This window comes from Manihot esculenta, chromosome 4 (genome assembly GCF_001659605.2).
Source record: "Manihot esculenta cultivar AM560-2 chromosome 4, M.esculenta_v8, whole genome shotgun sequence".
Taxonomy (NCBI): Eukaryota; Viridiplantae; Streptophyta; class Magnoliopsida; order Malpighiales; family Euphorbiaceae; genus Manihot; species Manihot esculenta.
The window spans coordinates 14,608,087-14,628,251 of NC_035164.2; the positions used below are offsets into that span (position 1 = coordinate 14,608,087).

The 20,165-nt window shown below is 33.6% G+C and overlaps 3 protein-coding genes and 1 pseudogene across 4 annotated transcripts; 1 reads left to right on the plus strand and 3 right to left on the minus strand.

Moving 5' to 3' along the window:
* The window catches only part of LOC110617381, a 180,563-nt pseudogene that overhangs the window by 82,454 nt on the left and 77,944 nt on the right, over positions 1-20,165 (plus strand).
* On the minus strand, positions 163-1,815 carry LOC122723453. The gene is made up of 5 exons (XM_043955596.1): positions 1,505-1,815; positions 1,290-1,416; positions 923-1,216; positions 710-814; positions 163-630 (listed from the first exon to the last, which is right to left on the minus strand). The coding sequence occupies exons 1-5, from the start codon at positions 1,813-1,815 to the stop codon at positions 163-165; spliced, it is 1,305 nt and encodes a 434-aa protein (XP_043811531.1).
* Positions 1,585-3,850, minus strand: LOC122723514. 2 transcript variants are annotated; one of them, XR_006350418.1, is made up of 3 exons: positions 3,188-3,850; positions 1,902-3,115; positions 1,585-1,816 (listed from the first exon to the last, which is right to left on the minus strand). XR_006350418.1 is itself a non-coding variant. In XM_043955828.1 (3 exons), the coding sequence occupies exon 2, from the start codon at positions 2,685-2,687 to the stop codon at positions 1,905-1,907; it is 783 nt and encodes a 260-aa protein (XP_043811763.1). In that variant the 5' UTR covers positions 2,688-3,115; positions 3,188-3,839; the 3' UTR covers positions 1,596-1,816; positions 1,902-1,904. The 2 variants fall into 2 exon arrangements, 1 of the variants encoding a protein (XP_043811763.1); XM_043955828.1 differs by having other exon boundaries at positions 1,596-1,816; positions 3,188-3,839.
* On the minus strand, positions 3,801-5,469 carry LOC122723454. Its single transcript, XM_043955597.1, has 2 exons — positions 3,917-5,469; positions 3,801-3,861 (listed from the first exon to the last, which is right to left on the minus strand). The coding sequence occupies exons 1-2, from the start codon at positions 5,467-5,469 to the stop codon at positions 3,801-3,803; spliced, it is 1,614 nt and encodes a 537-aa protein (XP_043811532.1).

Below are 20,165 nucleotides of genomic sequence, written 5' to 3' on the forward strand. Positions count from 1 at the left end.
CAAAATGTAAAAACCAAATGTCATGAATGAACTCAAATCCAATATCATATATTATGTAAATCAAATCAAACATATATCCAAACATCAAGCTGTTCAATTTTAAAGTAAAAAAATTAACAAATTATTTATTATCCTAGTACATATGTGTAATGAAAAAAGAAACTATAAATGTGTAGTGTTCTCGTCCTCGTCCTCATCATTAGTTTCATCTGCTTGTTCAGGAGGCTGTGCAGGCTGTGCAGAAGTTCCCTCACCGGGAGCTGAAGGCTGGTTGCCTTGTCTTTCACTCACAAGCTGCATAAGTAAATCCTTCACCTGTGAGAGCTCAGAGGTAATCCGCACATTTTGCTCAATCAATCCTTGTTCATTATCCTCACGCTCCTGTAGCTTGCGTCTGAGATCAGCCATTTCATCTTGAAGATCCTGATTTTGCTGAGCTGATGTGAAGGATGTATTAGCAGAAGTCTTGTTTGGGAAGAAAACTGAAGCCTGTGATCCAAGACCATACACCCTTCTTTTTTTCTCTCCACCTACTGCCTCAAAGTATAACTGAGCCTCATCAACGCGGGATGCCTGACTACTGTCATTATCTGTCTGTGATGCTTGCTCTTTCAAAGTCAGAAAGCGATCCTTCAAAAAAAATACCATGTGATATAACAGTATAAACTATAAATCAAATAATTTACTATAAATTTATTTAATTTCTCACATGAATGGACTTTGAGCGTGCATCAACAAACTCTGAGGAACCCTTCTTCTTATGCGTAGCCTCAAATAACTCATGAGGTAGAGGATCTCTGCCTAGTCTTTCGCGCTGCAAGTAAAATATAAATAGTAATAACATGCTTCAATATAAATTCACAATAAATTGGATAAATTTAAAGTATTTGAAAAAATTTAAGTGAGAATGAATATTACGTACCATCTGTTGTTGATGCCTATACTGAGATATGGATCCTCCACAATGTCTTGATGGGCCAGCGCCTTGCCCACCTGTTTCACTCTTTCTGTTATTTGAGAATTTTTTGCATTTCTCTTTATACTCAGTTGCTCCCCAAGCGGATTGCCATGCATCCATTACTCCTTCTGTCAGTGATAGTCTCTTCTCCTTCCCATTCCTTACGCTACACATAAGGCTACGATATCGCTCGGCATCTTTCTTCCTCCAAGCTATCATCATAAGTTGTTCTATTGCCTCCTCCCATAAGAAGTGTTTCTGTAATTACTCACATTTAGCTACAAATAATGCACAGTAAAAATAATCACATGTACAATATAATTTGTATTACCTTAAATTCTTGCCAATAGAATTCTTTAACCTCTTCTGGTACATTCTTCCAACAAAAGCCATATGCTACTAACTTTTCCTTGAAGATCAAGGTAATCCGCCTAGCAATCGGATCAGAAGGCTGCATGCTGTAAAAGAATAATTGACAAAAAAATTATTTTGAAATAAGCAAAAAAATTAAATGCATAGTTAAAAATACTTATAAATTTTACTCACACTGAGTTTACTAAGTGAATATGTGGTCTGAGCCCTGTAGGTCCACAACTACCAGAAGCAGATGCAGATGTAGCCGTAGATGCAATAGGTGGCAAACCTATGGGTGCTGAGGCAGTAGCAGATGTGTTCACTGAAGCAGGAGTGGATGATGCAGCACCCGGTGTGGATCTCTCACCCTGGTCTGGTCTAGGAATCAAAGCAGTGTGTTGTACCAAATCTTGATTGACATTTTCTGATTCAGTTGTGTGGACACTACCCCTGCCATGGTCTCCTCGACCCCGTGATGAAGATCCGCGTCCTCGTCCTCTCATCCTGTACAAATTTACATTATAAAAATCAAGATGTAGTTAACATATTTAATAACTAAAAGTAAAAATAGATATCAATTATGTTATACCTTCTATTCACTATCTACATCTAAGTCATCATCATCATCATCATCTGTTTCTGTTGCTATTATAGTTTCATCTTCATCATTTTCTTCACCATCATCAATTTCAATAACATCCCCAGTTGGATCATTTAATTGTTGTGTTGAATCATCAATTTCTCTAATTATGGCAGTGTGTTCCATTTCATCTTGTTGAAATGGTTCATCAGCAGGTTGTGTATTTTTTTGTGTTGGAAGTTGAATTACAGAACGTGCTTTGACTTTTATAGCAGCCCACCATTCAATTTTATCTCGTTTTAGGCTAGGATACGGAGTATATATCACTTGTATTGCTTGTACTCCCAGCACAAAAGGCTCATATCTATTAAAAGATCGTTTATGATTCACATCGACAAGTTTATATTTACTATGGATCTTTGTGCCTACATTTGGAGTGGGGTCAAACCAATTGCATTTGAAAAGTACAACTCGCTTGATTGGAAGACCTGGATACTCCAAACGTATAACTTCAAGCAATTGTCCATAGTAATCGCTTTCTTCGCTGCTGTAATTTGACCCCTTAATACACACCCCACTGTTCATAGTTGCTCTACTTGCACAGTATGACTTCGATTGAAACTTATATCCATTCACCATATATCCATTGTATGATGTCACACTTCGTAATGGACCCATTGCAAGCGATGTGATAAACTTGTTGGATATGTTATTGCACGAATCATGAGCAAAATTGTTGAACCATATAGAGAATTCACTCTCCAATTTGATGTCAATCTGAGAATCATTGACCATCGGATCATTTGAGCGCAATTGATCAATGTAAATGCTGGAAAAACCTCAACTCCATTAGAAAAAGTAATTTAAGAACATAATATATAAATTACTTATTTACGATAACTTACTCAATATAGGGTTTCACTTCTGGACAATTTAATAATATGTACACTTGTGCTGCTTTATACTCATCCTCCATAAGATATCTGGTTGTCCCTTTTCCTATTGGTCGACCGGACTGCATGAAGATTGATAGATTGCCTTCATAATTTTCAGTACTTTCTGAAATATCAACATTCCTTGGCACTTTTCGATGTCTAGTTTGGACATACGATTCAAAGTAATGTGCACAAAATGAAGTTGCTTCTTCTACTAGGTACGCATTACATATTGATCCCTCGACTCTAGCTTTATTTCTGACATTATTCTTAAGCCGTCGCAGATATCTATAAAATATATGACCGATATTAGTAAACATTATTAAATAACTTAATTAAAGTGAAGTTAAAAGAACTTACCGTTCAAAAGGATACATCCATCGATATTGCACTGGACCTGCCAGCCATGCTTCATATGCTAGATGGACAGGGAGGTGTTCCATACAATCAAAGAAGCTTGGAGGGAAAACACGCTCAAGCTTGCATATGATTAAAGGATTTTCACCATGCAACCGCAACATATCACTCTCACTTATAGTGGTAGATGTTAACTCCTTAAAAAAATTACTTAACTCTGTTAAGGGCTGCCACACATTTGACGGAAGCAACTCATGAAATGCAATTGGCATAATCCGCTGCATGAAGATATGACAATCATGACTCTTCATCCCAAACATCTTCAGCTTCTTCATATCAATACATCGCCCCATATTAGAAACATATCCATCGGGAAACTTTAGATTTTTCAGCCAATCACATAATACTTGCTTACTTTGCTTATCTAGAGTATAACAAGCTTTTGGATATCTCCCAGTGACTTGATCCATTTCCAACTCTGGCCGATTGCATATCACATTTAGGTCTGCCCTTGACTTAGCATTATCCTTTGTCTTTCCCTCAACACTCATTATAGTGTTGATTATATTTTCAAAGAAATTTTTCTCAATGTGCATTACATCAAGATTGTGCCGAATCAAATTACTTTTCCAATACGGTAAATCCCAGAAGATACTTCTTTTTCTCCAACCGCATTGCTTTGACAGACGGGAATTTATTTCAAATGCATCTTCATCTATAACTCTCTTAAACCCCAATTCATCAATCTGTTTCAGTACTTCTTCACCAGAAAATGGTGGTTTAGCTTTCTTAGTAACAGATACATTCTTCCTAAAAGCTATTTTGTTTCTTCTAAAAGAATGGCCAAGAGGTAAAAATTTACGATGATTATCAAACCATGATTGCTTACCTCCTCTTGTCAATGTGAACGCATCACTATCTTCCATGCAATAAGGACAAGCGGTCCGTCCTGCAGTGCTCCATCCAGATAACATAGCATAAGCAGGAAAATCACTTATAGTCCACAGTAAAGAAGCTCGCAAGTTGAAATTTTCTTTATTGAATGCATCATATGTTTCAACTCCATTATCCCATAAATCTTTCAGCTCAGTTACTAGGGGTTGTAAATACACATCCAACTTATCTTTTGGATTTCTAGGCCCTGGGACAAGTATAGTGAGAAACATATACTCACCTTTCATGCATAACCATGGAGGTAAGTTGTACGGTGTCAGTATGATAGGCCATGATGAATATTGCTGACCAGATTTTCCAAAGGGTTGAAAACCATCGGTGCACAGTCCTAGACGGACATTACATTTCTCAGCACTGAAATGAGGCCAATTGTTATAAAAAACCTTCCATGCATGCGAGTCAGATGGATGATGCATTAAATCATCACCAGTCCCATGATTGGCATGCCAAGTCATATCCTTGGCTGTAGCATTAGATGCGTACAACCTTTGTAGTCTAGGTGTGATTGGCATGTAATACATTTTACTATAAGCAACTTGGGTTTTACTAGAGCTCTGACTATCTCGCAATCGTTTATACCTCGGATGATCACACACCTTGCACCTGAGCAATTCATTATCCTCACCCCAATAAATCATACAACCATTTAAGCAACTATGAATCTTCTGAATTGGTAATCCCAAGTCTTCAAGTAATTTCTTTGTAGAGTAGAAATTATCAGTAAACAAATTATCAGTAGGTAAAATTTCTTTGATGAATTGGCAAATATTGTCAAAGCAACGTTCAGACAAATGATGTTCAGATTTGATATTCAATATCCTTGCCATAGCTGACAATTGTGAATGATTTTCACAACCTGGCCACAATTCCTGATTAACAGCAGCCAACATGTCATACAATCTCTGAGTAGATTGATTTGGAGGCTCATTACTAATTGATGGGGAGAAACTAGGTCCTGCTGCATCTACAACTAGTTGTTCATAAGCATTAGAGAATTCACCATGTTGATATTCCACATTGTAAGTGTTGTCAGTCGAATCATTACTTCTCCCATGGACCACATTGTAGTTTTGAATTTCTCCATGCAAATACCATACATAATAGTCTCTAACAAACCCATATTTCATGAGATGAAACCTAACTGTACTCTCATCTTCAAAACTCTGATTTTGGCACTTAAATCGATTACATGGACACCTAATTAATTCTCCATTCAAACAGTCTGGAAACTGTTTGGCAGCTGCTATGAATTCATTTAATCCTTCAAGGAATAAAGGATTTAGTAGACCATCTTTTAGTCTTGCATACATCCAACCTCTATCAGAATGCATATTGTACCTATTATACCTAGAATGTATAACAATAAATGAAGAGTTGGTCAGTGCGATGTCCTCATCTAAAAAAAATAAGTTGATATGTAGTTGTGTTTAAATAAAACTAATATGGTTATTTATAAGTTGATAAGTTGATTAGGAGTGGACTGATTTTAATAAGCATATATAAGCCAACAACAACATATATCAAAAGAAGATCAACTTAGTGTATGGGTGGCAATAGGAGGAATAATATGAGGAATAATAGATCACCTTAAAAGTATATGGTTTCCATTATAAAAGATATGGATATTAATGTACAAAGATTTGGGACGACTCCAACCCCTGACTATAAAAGATCTCAATATGAGGGTTACAATGATTCAGTTGAGTTTTGAGTCAACAATAGCACCTCTATGGATGCACTAGTTCTGATGTGATAACCATCTGTCAGAAGTTGACATTCAGAATAGACAAAAGCAATAAAATTCTCTTAGAACAATGAGTAATATTCTGGCCTCCACCTCTGTTTGTCTTGTCCAGATGTTCAAACAGAAGCATTTGTCAATATGAAATACACCAACTTCCATGCACATAGTCCAAAAAATAAATGATGCTTTAGGTTCATTAGTTAGCTATTGTGTTAAGCGTAATTGCCCCAAAAAACAAGTAAGCAAAGACAGCTTTCTTAGAATCTATGTTTTGGATTTTTACAAGGTTCCTTTTAACTTCATCTATATTTTATAGTCATTTCTTATTTGTTTTCTTTTGCAGCGAATTGGAATTAGCAGGTTCAAGTTTTTGCTCTTTCTCATTGGTAATCAACTCATTTTTCATACTTTTCATTGAATTTGCTGTCTTTCAAGTAAATAATCCATGTTAATCTCATCAGAAATGGTAAATAAAACATGTCAAGCTCCAATGGGATCTTGGCATTATCAATTTAACCATCAAACTGAAAAAAGAAAAATCGAAAGGAATTTTCTTGATCTAAGACTATATAGACACATGGGTACCTATTACCTAAACTAATCTTGTGTTCCTAAACTGATAAATTTTGAATTAAAAAAAAAATCAAAACCATGGAATAATGTCTGTTTTATAGATCATTGTAATTCAAGGGTGGATGTTATTTTTTTGTAATTGACAGTCAAAAGAATATAATTATAATAAATTGAACTCAAATAATTTCATAAATCAATGAAGCATGTCTGTCAGATTTGTTTAAAAATTGTAGCCACTTCAAAAATTCAACATATCAATATAAATATAAATATATTAATTAGGATAATAAGATAAAATAGAAGTTTCAATTGCTTACTTATTGGAACCAGAATATTTAGACTTACTATGAGGCTGGAGATTAAAGTAGCAGATGTGTCGAAAACAACTAATCTGAGAGTTTCTTGATCCCCCAAATGCAGACACTAGCTAACAATGATATTATTAAATCCACATGATTCCATTGCTACATGGAACTTTTGTTCCTGGTGCACACCAGGAACTGGTGTCAGTTCCTGGTATGCACCAGGAATTAGAAACTGAGACCAGTTCCTGATGCATGATCAGGGATTGATATCATTCCCTGGTATCCACCAAGAACTGAGATTCAGTTCCTGGTCCATACCAGTTTCCTATACATAGATTTGGTGATACAAGTTTTTAGACATACATATTGAAGGCAAATTTACTTGGCACTTTGACAATCAGCTCATAGGATTTTACTACTTAGGAGTAGAAATAAATGTGGGAATTTTTCTTAATGTTATCCTCTATCTGCAGCTAGACAAAAAATAAATAAGAAAATGAAAAATAAAAAGTATAATGGGTGCCTTTACACTATCTCAACTGTCAATAATCATATACCTAATCATTTGATAGTCTTTAAAACTGTGTATTCCTTCTGTATAGAACTATATCAGCAGCTTGTAAGTGGGATTTCTTCACTCTCCGTTATCTTCGATTCATGAATTTAGAATGACAATAATTTCAGTTCCACCAGGAACTGCTCTAACAATCCATCACTTAGGGGACATTGAGAATTATTAAAAAACAATTGGGGGCTACGAGAATCCATCACCCCTAATATTATTGAGCCAAAATGTAATATCGAAAATCAAACCCAAAATATAAGGTTCTTTTGAACTTTATAGAAAATCAAAACAAGACCTCCAACAGTGAATTTCATTAATCTGAGAGTAATTTACCTTCGCTTTGGATATCTTCTTTAAAGCAACAGGCTGATCTTAAAACTAACAGTGAAGGCGGTGAAGGCGGCAACGGTGAAGGCGGCAAGGCGGCAACGGTGAAGGCGGCAAGGCGGCAACGGTGAAGGCGGCAACAGTGAAGGCGGTGATAATCGGTGAAGGCGGCAACGGTGAAGGCGGCAACTGTGAAGGCGATGATAGCAATGGTGAAGGGAAGAGGGATTTTGGCAACAGCAATGGTGAAGGGCAGAGAGATTTTGGAGAACTTCGTGCAACTGACGGAAAGGGAAAGTAAAAACATGCAACTGAGAAAGAGAAATTTCGGGCTTTCTTATTTTAGGGATTTTAAATTTAGTAACGGATACATCCGTTACTAAATTTAACTTCTGTAACGGATAATATATCTGTTACTAAATGACTGAGTACAGAACCACTTAGTAACGGATGTGTTCATCCATTACTAATTTTGGGTAAATTTAACCAATTCTGTAACGGATATAAATCCGTTACAGAATTTAGTAACGGATTTATAACGGATTAGCTAATCCGTTACTATTGTTGTGTTTAATATAATATCCGTTATTAATCCGTTACTAATTAGTAACAGACATTTTCCGTTACTATTCCGGTAAATTTTTGTAGTGTATATAACTTCAAGATTTGTTATCTTTTTTGATAAATGATATAACTAACAATGATGGTGAATGATTTGTTATGAACTCCTTTTATGCTTTGTTCCATGAAGTAGTGTGTGAGATTGCAATTACAATTAATTTATTTTGTTGTTTTAGTAATCTTGAATTTCTTACTTCTAGAGAATTTTAAAATATTTTAGTATTTGGTTTCAGCTAACAATCCCTTTAAACTTTCTTTAATGAAACAGAAAAAGAATTAAGTGGGTCTGAATATTATGTGGAGAGTAGTAATTATTTTTAGACAGGTATTTGTAAAAGATTATTGTAATTGCTTAATTGGGTTCAGGTAGTAAGTATATTAAGTGGGTTTAGGGTTGCACAGTTTAAAATTCATTAGTATCCTACCTGTGTCATCACTTTCTTGCTCGTCTCACCAGTAACCCCCTCAGCTCTTCCTAGCACCCACACGGCCACACTCATTCAGCCTCTCACATCTATTGACCCAATTGCAGTTTTGCCTCTCTCTGTCTGGTATATCACTTGATTCTATTTTTTTTCTTTTCAATTAATTTTAATTTCCCAATGTTTCTCATATGTTGATTCAATGGATATGTGCCTTTTGTTTTAATTAATCTTGAGGGAGGATATGGAATTTCCGTATTTCAACATTGCTTTTGATTAAAGTGTACTCGACCACATCGTGCTTGCTTGCTCAAGAAAATGAAAATCTGCCTGAAGAGTTTGTAGTGGCTGATCTTGTTGGCTTTTGGTTCATTTTGGTAATTGAATTTCTCTTTCAATTCTAATGAAATCTATTTACACTGCATACTTGCATGTCTGAAGGAAGTTAAGCTTACACTAATTGGTTAAATATAAACCACTAAATTTGTTTGGCTGTATTACCATTTGCAGAGAACTAAAACCCTCAGTCAGAGATATTCCAGACTCACCAGATAGGAACCCAATGGCTCTATGGAGAGCTCTTGCAGCTGTATCACCTCACTTGAACAGGCTTTTGCAACCTGCGTCTTTCCCCTCTGTCAACAATGCTTTCCGTGGTTTCTTTGCTGGTATGCTTACTTTGTTTGACCCTGTTTTAATTTCAGCTTAGAATTTTCTTACTAATTTTCTAATTATACGGAAATTGTGTTTGTCAAGACTGGTATGCTTACTTTGTTTAACCCTGTTTTAATTTCAGCTTAGAATTGCTGTAAGATTTTCTTACTAATTTTTGAATTATACGGAGATTGTGTTTGTCAAGAAGGGAAACCCGGGATCATTTTGATCTTTGCTGTGGTAATTGTACTCAAGATAAGGGTTTTGGTTTGGTACTAGGGGAAAATAATGGGAAAGGGAAATTTTGAAGCTTGTTACCTTTTACGTGTCCTTAATGAGCTAGTAGTTAGTAAAATCTTAACTTGGCATTGTTTTCTCTATTGTATTCTATTCCTTCAAACTTTGTCAATTTGTTTAATAAATTAGATTTTGTTTCAATAGTATCTTCCAAATATGATGACAATATAGACATGACTACTAATTTGAGTAGGCCCTCTGTAACAGTTGGAATTTGATGATGGGCCTAGTCTAAGTCTACATGTGGTGAGAGTGTTGGGTCTAGAATGGGGCTTAATTAAGCTTGATATGATAGCCTTCTCCAAAATGCCCTTGGGCAAATTTGATATGAAAACAATGTTGACTGTAATTAAGGAGTCTAAGATCACTCACGTAGCACAGACTGCACCGGCGGTGGTACTGATGACTAAGGATCCTAGGTTATTAGACGACTATGATTTGAGCTCTCTAGATGTTGTAGACTGCAGCGTTGCTTCGCATAGGACAGGCATAGTTGAACTGCTCCGGCAACAATTTCCAAATTTGACTTTAAGTCAGGTTAGTTAAACACCAGACTTGAATTTTTACCATTAACCGGTAGTTAATTTCTCACATTGGTTATTCAATGTGTAGCGTATGATCCACCATTCAGAAATAATAACAGAAATGGAAAGCAAATTTTAAGGAGAGCTTGGTGGCCACGTTGCATGCCACTGTTCACGTGGGTGGTGGCTTTGTCATAATACTTGGGATTCCTTTGACCCACTCTAGAGGACCGATGTGGCTTATTATTGCTCGTCCCTGTGACAAGCCACCTTGTCCTCAAGGTGAAAATCTGGAAACTGTGTCCACAACAAGGTTGTGTCTTCCCACGTTGCATCTTCTAGTGATAGTTTATGCCACTGCATTAATGCTTGTTCGATAAATTTGGAGCCCCGCTTAATCCAATGATAGTCCAAAACAATGTCAGGAATCGTGGTATTTGTCATCGGAGGAAGTGTTGAGCTGGTGGACCTGTGAGGGCTGATTTGCTTTTTCAAAAGTGTGACATGAAAGACCAAGTGAATGCAAGAGCTTGGAGGAAGGGTGAGGCAATAGACAACCTTACCAATGCGCTCCTCGATGGGAAAAGGGCCATAGAATTTATTAGCCAATTTGTGATAGGCTCGTCTTAAAACAGAATGCTGCCGGTACGGGTGTAACTTTAGAAATACCAGGTTGCCGACATTGAATTCAAGAATGCGACGTTTGGTGTCAGTTTGTTGTTTCATTCTGTTGTTAGCAGCATGAAGGGCAGTCTTGAGCTGATAGAGTAGTGTATCGCGGCAAGTTAAGAGTTTATCAACTTCATGCACTGGACTATTGCCCTCAATATATATAGAGATGGTAGGAGGTGGCTGACCGTAGAGTGTTTGAAAGGGTGTCATTCATATGGAAGCATGATAAGTGATACTGTACTAGAATTCAGCCTACAACCTGTGACAATTCATCAGTGTTGGTGTTTTCTCGACCAGGCTTGTAATGAATGTCATAATCATACCCAAGTAATTTGGCCACCATTTCTGCTATTCCGGTATCACAATCCGCTGCTCTAACAAATGCTTCAAACTGTGTTAATCCGTATGGATATAAAATTTTCTGCCAAGTAAATAGGGATGCCATGTATGAATGGCATGAACAATTGCAAGCATTTCTTTAGCATATATAGACCATGATTTCTTAGCAACCCCCAAAGCTCTACTCATGAACGCTATAGGCCATTCTTGCTGTGTCAACACCACTCCAATCCTATCACCGGAGGCATCACATTTGATGTTGAAAGATTCATTAAAATTTGGTGTACCCAGAGTTGGGGTGGTGATCATAGCATTTTTTAGATTTTCGAATGCCTTTTCTGCCTCCTCCGTCCATTGGAACTGTCCTTCAAGAGATTAGTTAATGGCTTAGCCAGTAATTCGTAATTGTGCACAAATTTGCAGTAATAACTTGTAAAGCCTAAAAATCCACGCAAATCTGAAATGTTAGTAGGCCTAGGCCATTTTATCATAACCTCAATTTTGCTTTGATCAACATTAACACCGGTAGAAGTAACAATATGACCCAAATTCTCAAGTTCTTGTAAACCAAAGGCACACTTTGAAAGTTTCACATAAAATTGTAGATGCCTTAAAATTTCAAAAATCTGTTTAACATGTTCAAGATGCAAATTCCAATTGGGGCTATAGATTAGAATGTCATCAAAGAAAACGAGAAACGAAAATGGATTTGGGCAATAAGGATGAAAAATGGAATTCATGATTACAGAAGGGGCATTACAAAGTCTAAATGGCATGACTAAATATTCACAATGACATTATGTGCTCGGAAAGCAGTTTTATGAATATCATCAGGGTTTATGCGTACAAGATGGTATCCAACTCAAAGGTCCAACTTAGTAAAATATGAAGCACCATAAAGTTCATCAAGCATATCATCAACAGTAGGAATTAGAATTCTATCTTTAATAGTAACAACATTTAAAGCCCTATAATCGTTACAAAAATGCTAGGATCCATCTTTTTTATTTTTTTAACTAAAAGAACAGGTGATGAAAATGGATCGGTACTGGGTCGAGTGAGCTCCAATTGCAATATGTCATGAACTTGTTTTTCAATTTCTGACTTTTAAAAGTAGGCATACCTATATGGCCATACATTGATGGGCTCGGTGCCTTCTTCCAAAATGATGCGGTGCTCAATGGCTCAGTGAGGAGGTAGCTGAGTTGGAACTTGGATCAGATCTTCAAATTGTTCAAAGTGTTGAGTCATAGCTGACGGAATTTGGGACGGCAGTTGGGTGGTTGTGATTGACAAGCAGAGTGCAAATAAGGTGTTGCCTTGTCGCTCCTCCTTAGAAAGAGAGGTCATAGTCACTGGTTGAATAGGCAAATTACTGATTCCCTTTAACTTGTAAAATGTATGCTCCTAGCGGAATTCTGTGGTCAAGTTAGACCAATTATATATGATATTTCGTAGTTACGACAACCATTGTACACCCAAAACTATATCCAGCCCAATAAGTGGTAAAGTATAAAAATCGAGAGAGAGATATCTTGGAGATTGATTTTGACATCCTCAAATTGGCCACAACATTGCAATACTTTTCCATTGGCTATTTTGACATCAAAGGATTCAGTCGGAGTCATAGGTAATTTTAGAGCATTGGCCATCCTTTCAATGATAATGTGTAGAGCCGTTGTTTATGAGGACCATTACCTCCTTGGAACCAATTGTTGCTATGACTCTCATGGTGTTCGGAAAAGTCCATCCTATCATTGCATGCAGAGAAATTTCCGGTTGGGTGAGAAAGGGATCCTTCGGGTCGTACTCCTCGTCCACGATTGTGCACCCCTACAGTAAAAGCAGCTGGGATTGTTTGCAGTGATGACCGGGCAAGAATTTTTCATCACAATTAAAGCAAAGTCCTTGTGACCGTTGCCTCTGCATTTCGTCCCACGATAATTTTTTGAATGGAATCGTTGTCCTTTGGGAATGACAAGTCCTTCAGGTGGAAGTCGAAATTTCAATTGTCTGAGCAACTGTTCATCCCGTATTCGAGTTAAGACTGATTGCCTCTTTCAACGTTTTAGGATTGAACATTCGTATTTCATCTGCTATTTCTAGTTTGAGTCCACCCATGAAGGTTCTTACGAGTGCTTTTTGAGACCAGCCCTGCACTCGGTTTCCCAGCTTCTCAAACTCATATTGATATTCTCGGAAGGACCCAAGCTGTGGAATATTGGAAAGAGTTTCATTGAAGTCCTCACAATCAGTGGGTCCAAACCATGCCCATAATTCTTCACAAAAGGATTCCCAAGTGACTTCTTGTTGCCCTTCCTTGCATGTCCGGTGCAACCACTGCCACCATTGGTTAGCTTTACCTTCCAAATGAAAAGAAGCTAATGGGACCTTTTGCGTGAATGGTTCCACTTTCGTAAACCATTTTGTCGGGTCCCCACATGCAAAGCGTGGAAATTCCAGCTTTGCCAATTTAGAGGAAAATGGAGGCCTGGTACCTTCACACAAATTCTGTGACGACTCTCCTGTCAGGTGAGATGAAAATTTAGAGTGCTGGATCGAAGGTTATAGGTTGAGTTAGATACGATGAGAAACAAAAGATTTAGAGAGTTTCGAAATAGTTATTTCCAATTGGTGCAGTTTGTCAGCTACTCCTTCCTCAATTCAAACAAGGTTTGTTAGGAGGCCATTGAGAGTTGTCTCTAAATTCTCAATTCGTTATTTATTGGTTGTCGTGGTTCTGATACCAATGTTAGGTCCTAGTCAAAGCCTCTTAGAGTTTTTTGGGTTTAGAAGTATTCTTCTTAGGGTGAGAATATACCAAGGTTGTTGGATTAAATTTGAGCTCCCCTTCCATTGAATATACTGGTATTTAAATATGAATGCAACACTACTTGATCTTGTCTTCTAGGCACTATCTTAAGGAGTGGCTAGATGATGGACACTACTTAGATAATGGGCCACTACTTACAGTAACAGAAAATGAAACAGAAATAATAACAGAAATGGAAAGCAAATTTTAAGGAGGTGGCCACGTTGCATGCCACTATTCACGTGGGTAGTGACTTAGTCAGGATACTTAGGAGTCCTTCGACCCACTCTAGAGGACCATGATAAGTCGTGAGGCTATTGTTGTAACGGTATTTGTGGTGCAAATACGTCCCACATTAGCAGAGGATGAGAAATTGGAATTGTATATAATAGCTAGCACGAAACTACTAAATAACTTGGGTTAACCATTTTGGACCAAGTGGAAAGTGGGCCCAAAAGTTATTTGGGCCAGTTCGGGCCCGCCTATTTCAATTGGTATCATAGCCACCCTGGGTCAGACAAATTGTGCGGAGCTAGTGGGCCTGCGAGGAAAGGGCTACCCGTGAGAGACGAGGTGGAGCCGCCCGAGGTATTAGCGAAGCACAATACCCAAGGGTCCGGTCCTTGTTAGCAATTGTAATCGTTTCAGTTACGACGAGGACGTCGCAAATTTAGCGGGACCGAGTGTAATGGTCAGCTGCTTAAGCTGTCTGCTTGCGGATTTGCGGCGCAAATCCGTCCCACATCGGCAGAGGATGAGAAATTGGAATTGTATATAATAGCTAGCACGAAACTACTAAATAACTTGGATTAACCATTTTGAGCCAAGTGGAAAGTGGGCCCAAAAGTTATTTGTGTCAGTTCGGGCCCGGCTGTTTCAATTGAGCTCCGATATCACTATTGGAATTTGATGATAGGTCTGGTCCAAGTCTCAATGTGGTGAGAGTGCTAGATCTCATAATGGGGGTTTAATTGAACTTGATGTGGTAGCTATCTTCAAAATGCATTTAGGCAATTTGGATTGGGCTTACTTCACTTTATTAACTCTTCCTTTTTTCTTTTATTGATGTGGAATTCTCACTTCTCCAACAAGAACCATAAAAGCTATGATGCAATGCTTTTCTCAAAATGCTTCCTCTTATAAAGTTCTCTAAACTGTCTTCCAAAATTTGTATTTTGCAAAATGTTACCAATTGGTGACATTTTTGAAATCAATCTCAGTGTCACACCAAGACAAGTACATCTTTTCATTTGATACAAGTGAACCAAAATCAAAACATGTGAACCAAACTTGGTACATTTTTTCATTTTATACAAGTGAACCAAAATCAAAACATGTGAACCAAACTTGATATTTTTAATTGTTTTAAAAAAAATTAATTATAACATATGCAGCTGATACTTCATTGCGGGACAAGTGCCAAGATCTTGAAAGAGCCAACATCAAAGTACTGTTTGGTGAAACTTCCTTCAGGAGCAGAAAAATTGATTGATTCTCAGTGCCGGGCCACAATTGACAGAGTCTCATTAATTAATTTTTCAATCTTATAAAATAATTATTAATTAATTTTTTTATAAAAAATTATTTTATTTTTTTATAATATTTAATAGCTGAAGTTAACGAATAATTAATTAATAAATTTTTAAAATTATTTAGAATGTTTAATATATTTTTTAAAATTAATATATTAACCAATTAGTAAATAAATAAACTGTATTTACATTTGTTCACCATCAATTATGAATTAGACACGTGTCGCTCGTAATTTCCAGTGATAAAATTTGATTTTATACTTATCATTTAAATCAATGCTTGACATTTGGATGATAATATTTAGATTCGGATCAATAACTTTTCATTCGGATAGAAACACATCATTTAAAAAATATCATTCAAACGTTAACTCTTTGACCATCTTATGAATAACTAATCAATATTAACATGTTAATTATATATAGAAGTGAACAAAGTGAGTAATATTAAGTTGAAATTAAAAAAATTGATTGAATTAAATTAATTTAAAATTTTAGTTTTATTTTTTATTCAATTTAATTCGGTTTGATTTTTAATTTTAAAAATTTTAATTATTTTAGCTCGATTTGATTTTAATAAAAAAATTAAAAAAATTAAATCGAACCGATTAGTGATAATAATATGTTATTTTCAATGATATAGAGAAATTAAATCATATTAAGATTAAAATATTTTAATTAAATTTTAAATAGTAAAAATAAATAGTAAAAAATATTAAATTTTAAATTTTAAATTTAATTTATTTAATTCGATTTGATTTTAAATCGAACCGAATGAATAATCATCCCTAACTATATGCATATAATGTTAATGAGGATATTTAGTTTAACTTTTTCACCTAGATAATACATTTTGAAAGAGCTATTTTATCTATTTGGTAAACTCTTTAAAAAGGCGGCTGATTCATTTTAGAATCAAACTGATGAAATTAAACATTAGAGGACTGTATAATTATATTTATAAAATTGTAATGCTTACATGAAATTCAATCTAATGCTTAAAATTATTTGAGGATTAAAAAAGTAAACGAAAGAAAAAATACAGTAACTAACTACTATAATTTTTCAAAATGGTATAATTAAACATTTAATTTTATTAAAATAGATAGATTAAATTATAATTTTTAAAAATTTTAATAATAATTTTAATATTATCTATAATAACAAATTTATAATTTAAAGAATAAATAACAAGAAAAAAAAATTAAAGTTAAAGTTTCACTTTAGCAGTTTATTTAAATTAGTATTCGATAGGTTCAGTTTGAAATTTAATTGAAGTGGATAAATTAAAAATTAAAATTTTAATATTTATAAAAATCAAACTGAATCAATTTTAGTAAAATCCAATTTAAATTAAACTAGTCTGATTAAGTTCGGTTTGATTTTAAAATAATACAATCTAATCAATTAAAATCTTTAATTTTAAAATTATATTAAAATATTTTAATATTTTTATTTTATTAATTAAAAAATTTATTAGATTGTATTCATTTTACCATTAATTTATCGATAAAACCAAAGATTCTTTTGTATATTCAAATTGATGACATATTAAAAAATTTACGATTCAGTGGTCTCATCAATTAATTCGAGATTTTTTAAATTACCAACACTTTATTATTAATTATAAATCTCTATTTTTTTTATAAAAAATATATAAAAAATATGAGAAAATATAAAGACAGATAAAAAGGATTGATAGTTTATTTTATTTTATTAATAAAGTAATTGAAATAAAAAAATTTATAAAAATAACTCTAATTAAGCTCATATATTTTTATTTAAGGGTAAATTAAATCTATTTTTTTTATTTATACAAATTTATGTAGTTTTATTTAAGAACTAAATAAATTCTGACTTAATATAATATTTTTTTAGCAAAATATTATTTTTTAAATTAGAAATTAGTATTTTAATTAATATAAAAATATAAAAAATACATAATGATAGTAAATAATTATAAAAAAATTTATTAATAAAAATATATTTTATTATTAAAAAATAATAATATTTTATATTTGGATTTATTTTACTTTTAAATAAAAATATAAAGATTTAATTAGCAAAAACTAAATAAATAAGACAATGGTTTGTAATAAAAATACAAAAATTTAATTGAATTTATATTAAAAGATTTTTTATTTTGAATAATAAATTAATGATAAAATAAATAAAAATTAATAAATATTATTCTTAATTAACATAATAAAAATATAAGAGTATTTTATATAATATTACAATTACATAGATATTTTAATTATTTAAAATAAATTTAACAATTAAAAATAAATAAATATTAATAAATATTTTTTATTTAATTGAATATGAATATAAAAATATTTTAATATAATTTTAAAATTATATTAATATTTTAATTAATTAGAGTAAATTGTAAGAATATAAAAATAATTATCTCTAAATTTATTTCCAGGATTTGATATTTATTAATTTGATATGAAGAAAATGTTAACAGTAATTCAGGAGAGTAAGGTCATTCACGTAGCACAGACTGCACCGGCGGTAGTGCTGATGACTAAGGATCCTAGGTTGTTAGACGACTATGATTTGAGCTCTCTAGATGTTGTAACTTGCAGAGTTGCTTCGCTTAGGAAAAAGCGTAGTTAAACTATTTCGGCAACAATTTTCTTAATTTCTCACATTAGTTATTTAATGTGTAGCGTATGATCCACCGTGAGATAATAAAAAAATACAGATGAAACGTCACGTTAGCCACCGGTAAATGTTCCCCCACTTACCTTTCAAATTTGAATTCAATCGCTAAATGTTTTTAAATTCTAAGTTATTGTAGCAAGTAAAATCTTTTTAATTAAAATGCAAAAATCCTTAAAGGTTTAAATTTTTTATGCCATTATCTAAAAATATATTAATAAATAATGTGCTCACTCAATCCATTATTCATTTCTCATTGTTGACACTTGGTACTTATGAAGTGTTGATTTGAGTTGAATATTGTGTTTGTGGTTGAAGGAAGTTTAGGAAAGTTAAGATTGAGAGTTCACTGAATTGAAATTTTATCATTGACAGATGGAATGAGGACCAATATATATAGGAGACTCTGCCGAATTTTCGATAGGAAAAAACTTTTGGATTAAAATTTAAAATTCTCAAAGTTTGGAATATTTATACCATTGCCCCTAAAAAATATTACTAAACAAGACACTCATTCGTGATTCATTTCTCACTATTGACACTTGACATAATGAAAATTGTACAAATATGGCATGTACATAATAAATATGTGGGTTGTAATTAATATTGCATGAGAAGAATTTTATTTTGGTATAATTATTACAAGCGTTGATCTGAATTGAAAATTGTGTTTGTGATTGAATGAATTTTGGGGGTTAAAGGTTGAGAGTTCATTGAAGTGAAATTTTATTACTCATAGATGGAATTAGAACCAGTTTAGAAAGGAGACTCTAGAGTATTTTCGGTAGGAAAAAATGTCATGAAATACATGATAATAGTTAATTGAAAAAATAAGAGAAGCACCACGGAACGTGACATCTCCATTTCGGTTAGTTAAATAACCTTATACGCTTTAATCGGTACAAGCAATACTTGTTCCTTCTCCTATATATATAAGCAAATGTATATACCTTATAAGTTAAGGTCAGGATATAACTCTACTATAAATTTTTGTAAGTTGGCTAAGAATGTTATTTGACATTCAACATGTGTTAGAAGATAGAGGTGATAGTTTAAAGTCGTGATCGCAATAATCTATTCAATGCTACAAATGTGTGTATTGTAAGCTGCAGATTACATTATGGACATTGGAGTATTGATTGGAAATTGTGTGCATCACTTTTAAGAATCTGCTAGGATATGGTAGATGCCTTATATCTGATGTAGTTTTATCATGACAAGTTTCTAATTGCTATGAAGTGACTTCTAATAAAGGTTTATATCCTTTTAAAATAAAATACTGGAGACATCAGCAATAAGGTATAGGAAAATTCTACGATAGCCACAATGAACTCAAAAAACATAATTGGTTTTGTGTTGTTTATCATTAAAAAGATGAATTTTATAAATATTATGATATAGGAGAAATGAAAAATAGGAGAGCCATGAGTAGGTGAAATAGGCTAGAACATGTCAGTGACCAATCTTCTTGTTCACTTTTTACTGTAACGATTGCTTGATATCGAAACATAGTCATAACCTTCTAAGGAAATAAATTTGAATTATTATAATACAAGATTGAAGGGTTTTAAAGAAAGATTAATTATCTAAACATTATGTAAAAGTGGATTGAAGATACAAGAAGAATACACACATAAAATAAGTGATAGTTATAAGATGGTAGGTATGATTAAGGGGTTAGTTTAGATAGTTATTGTTTATTAAAAGTTTAGTTGTTCTCTATATTGGTGATATAATTAGATTTTAAACGCTTTAATCGATACAAGTAATTATTATTGATGAGTTATATTGATATTTGTTTATATATAAATTTGTGTGTATATATATATATATATATATATACATGTTTTGAATATTGATATTTAGTTTCTTAATAATATTGTGCAAAATATAGCTAGAAAAATATAATTATTTATGTTTCCTTAGTTATTTACTGGATTCTAGATATAATGTGGTAATGTGGTTGATTA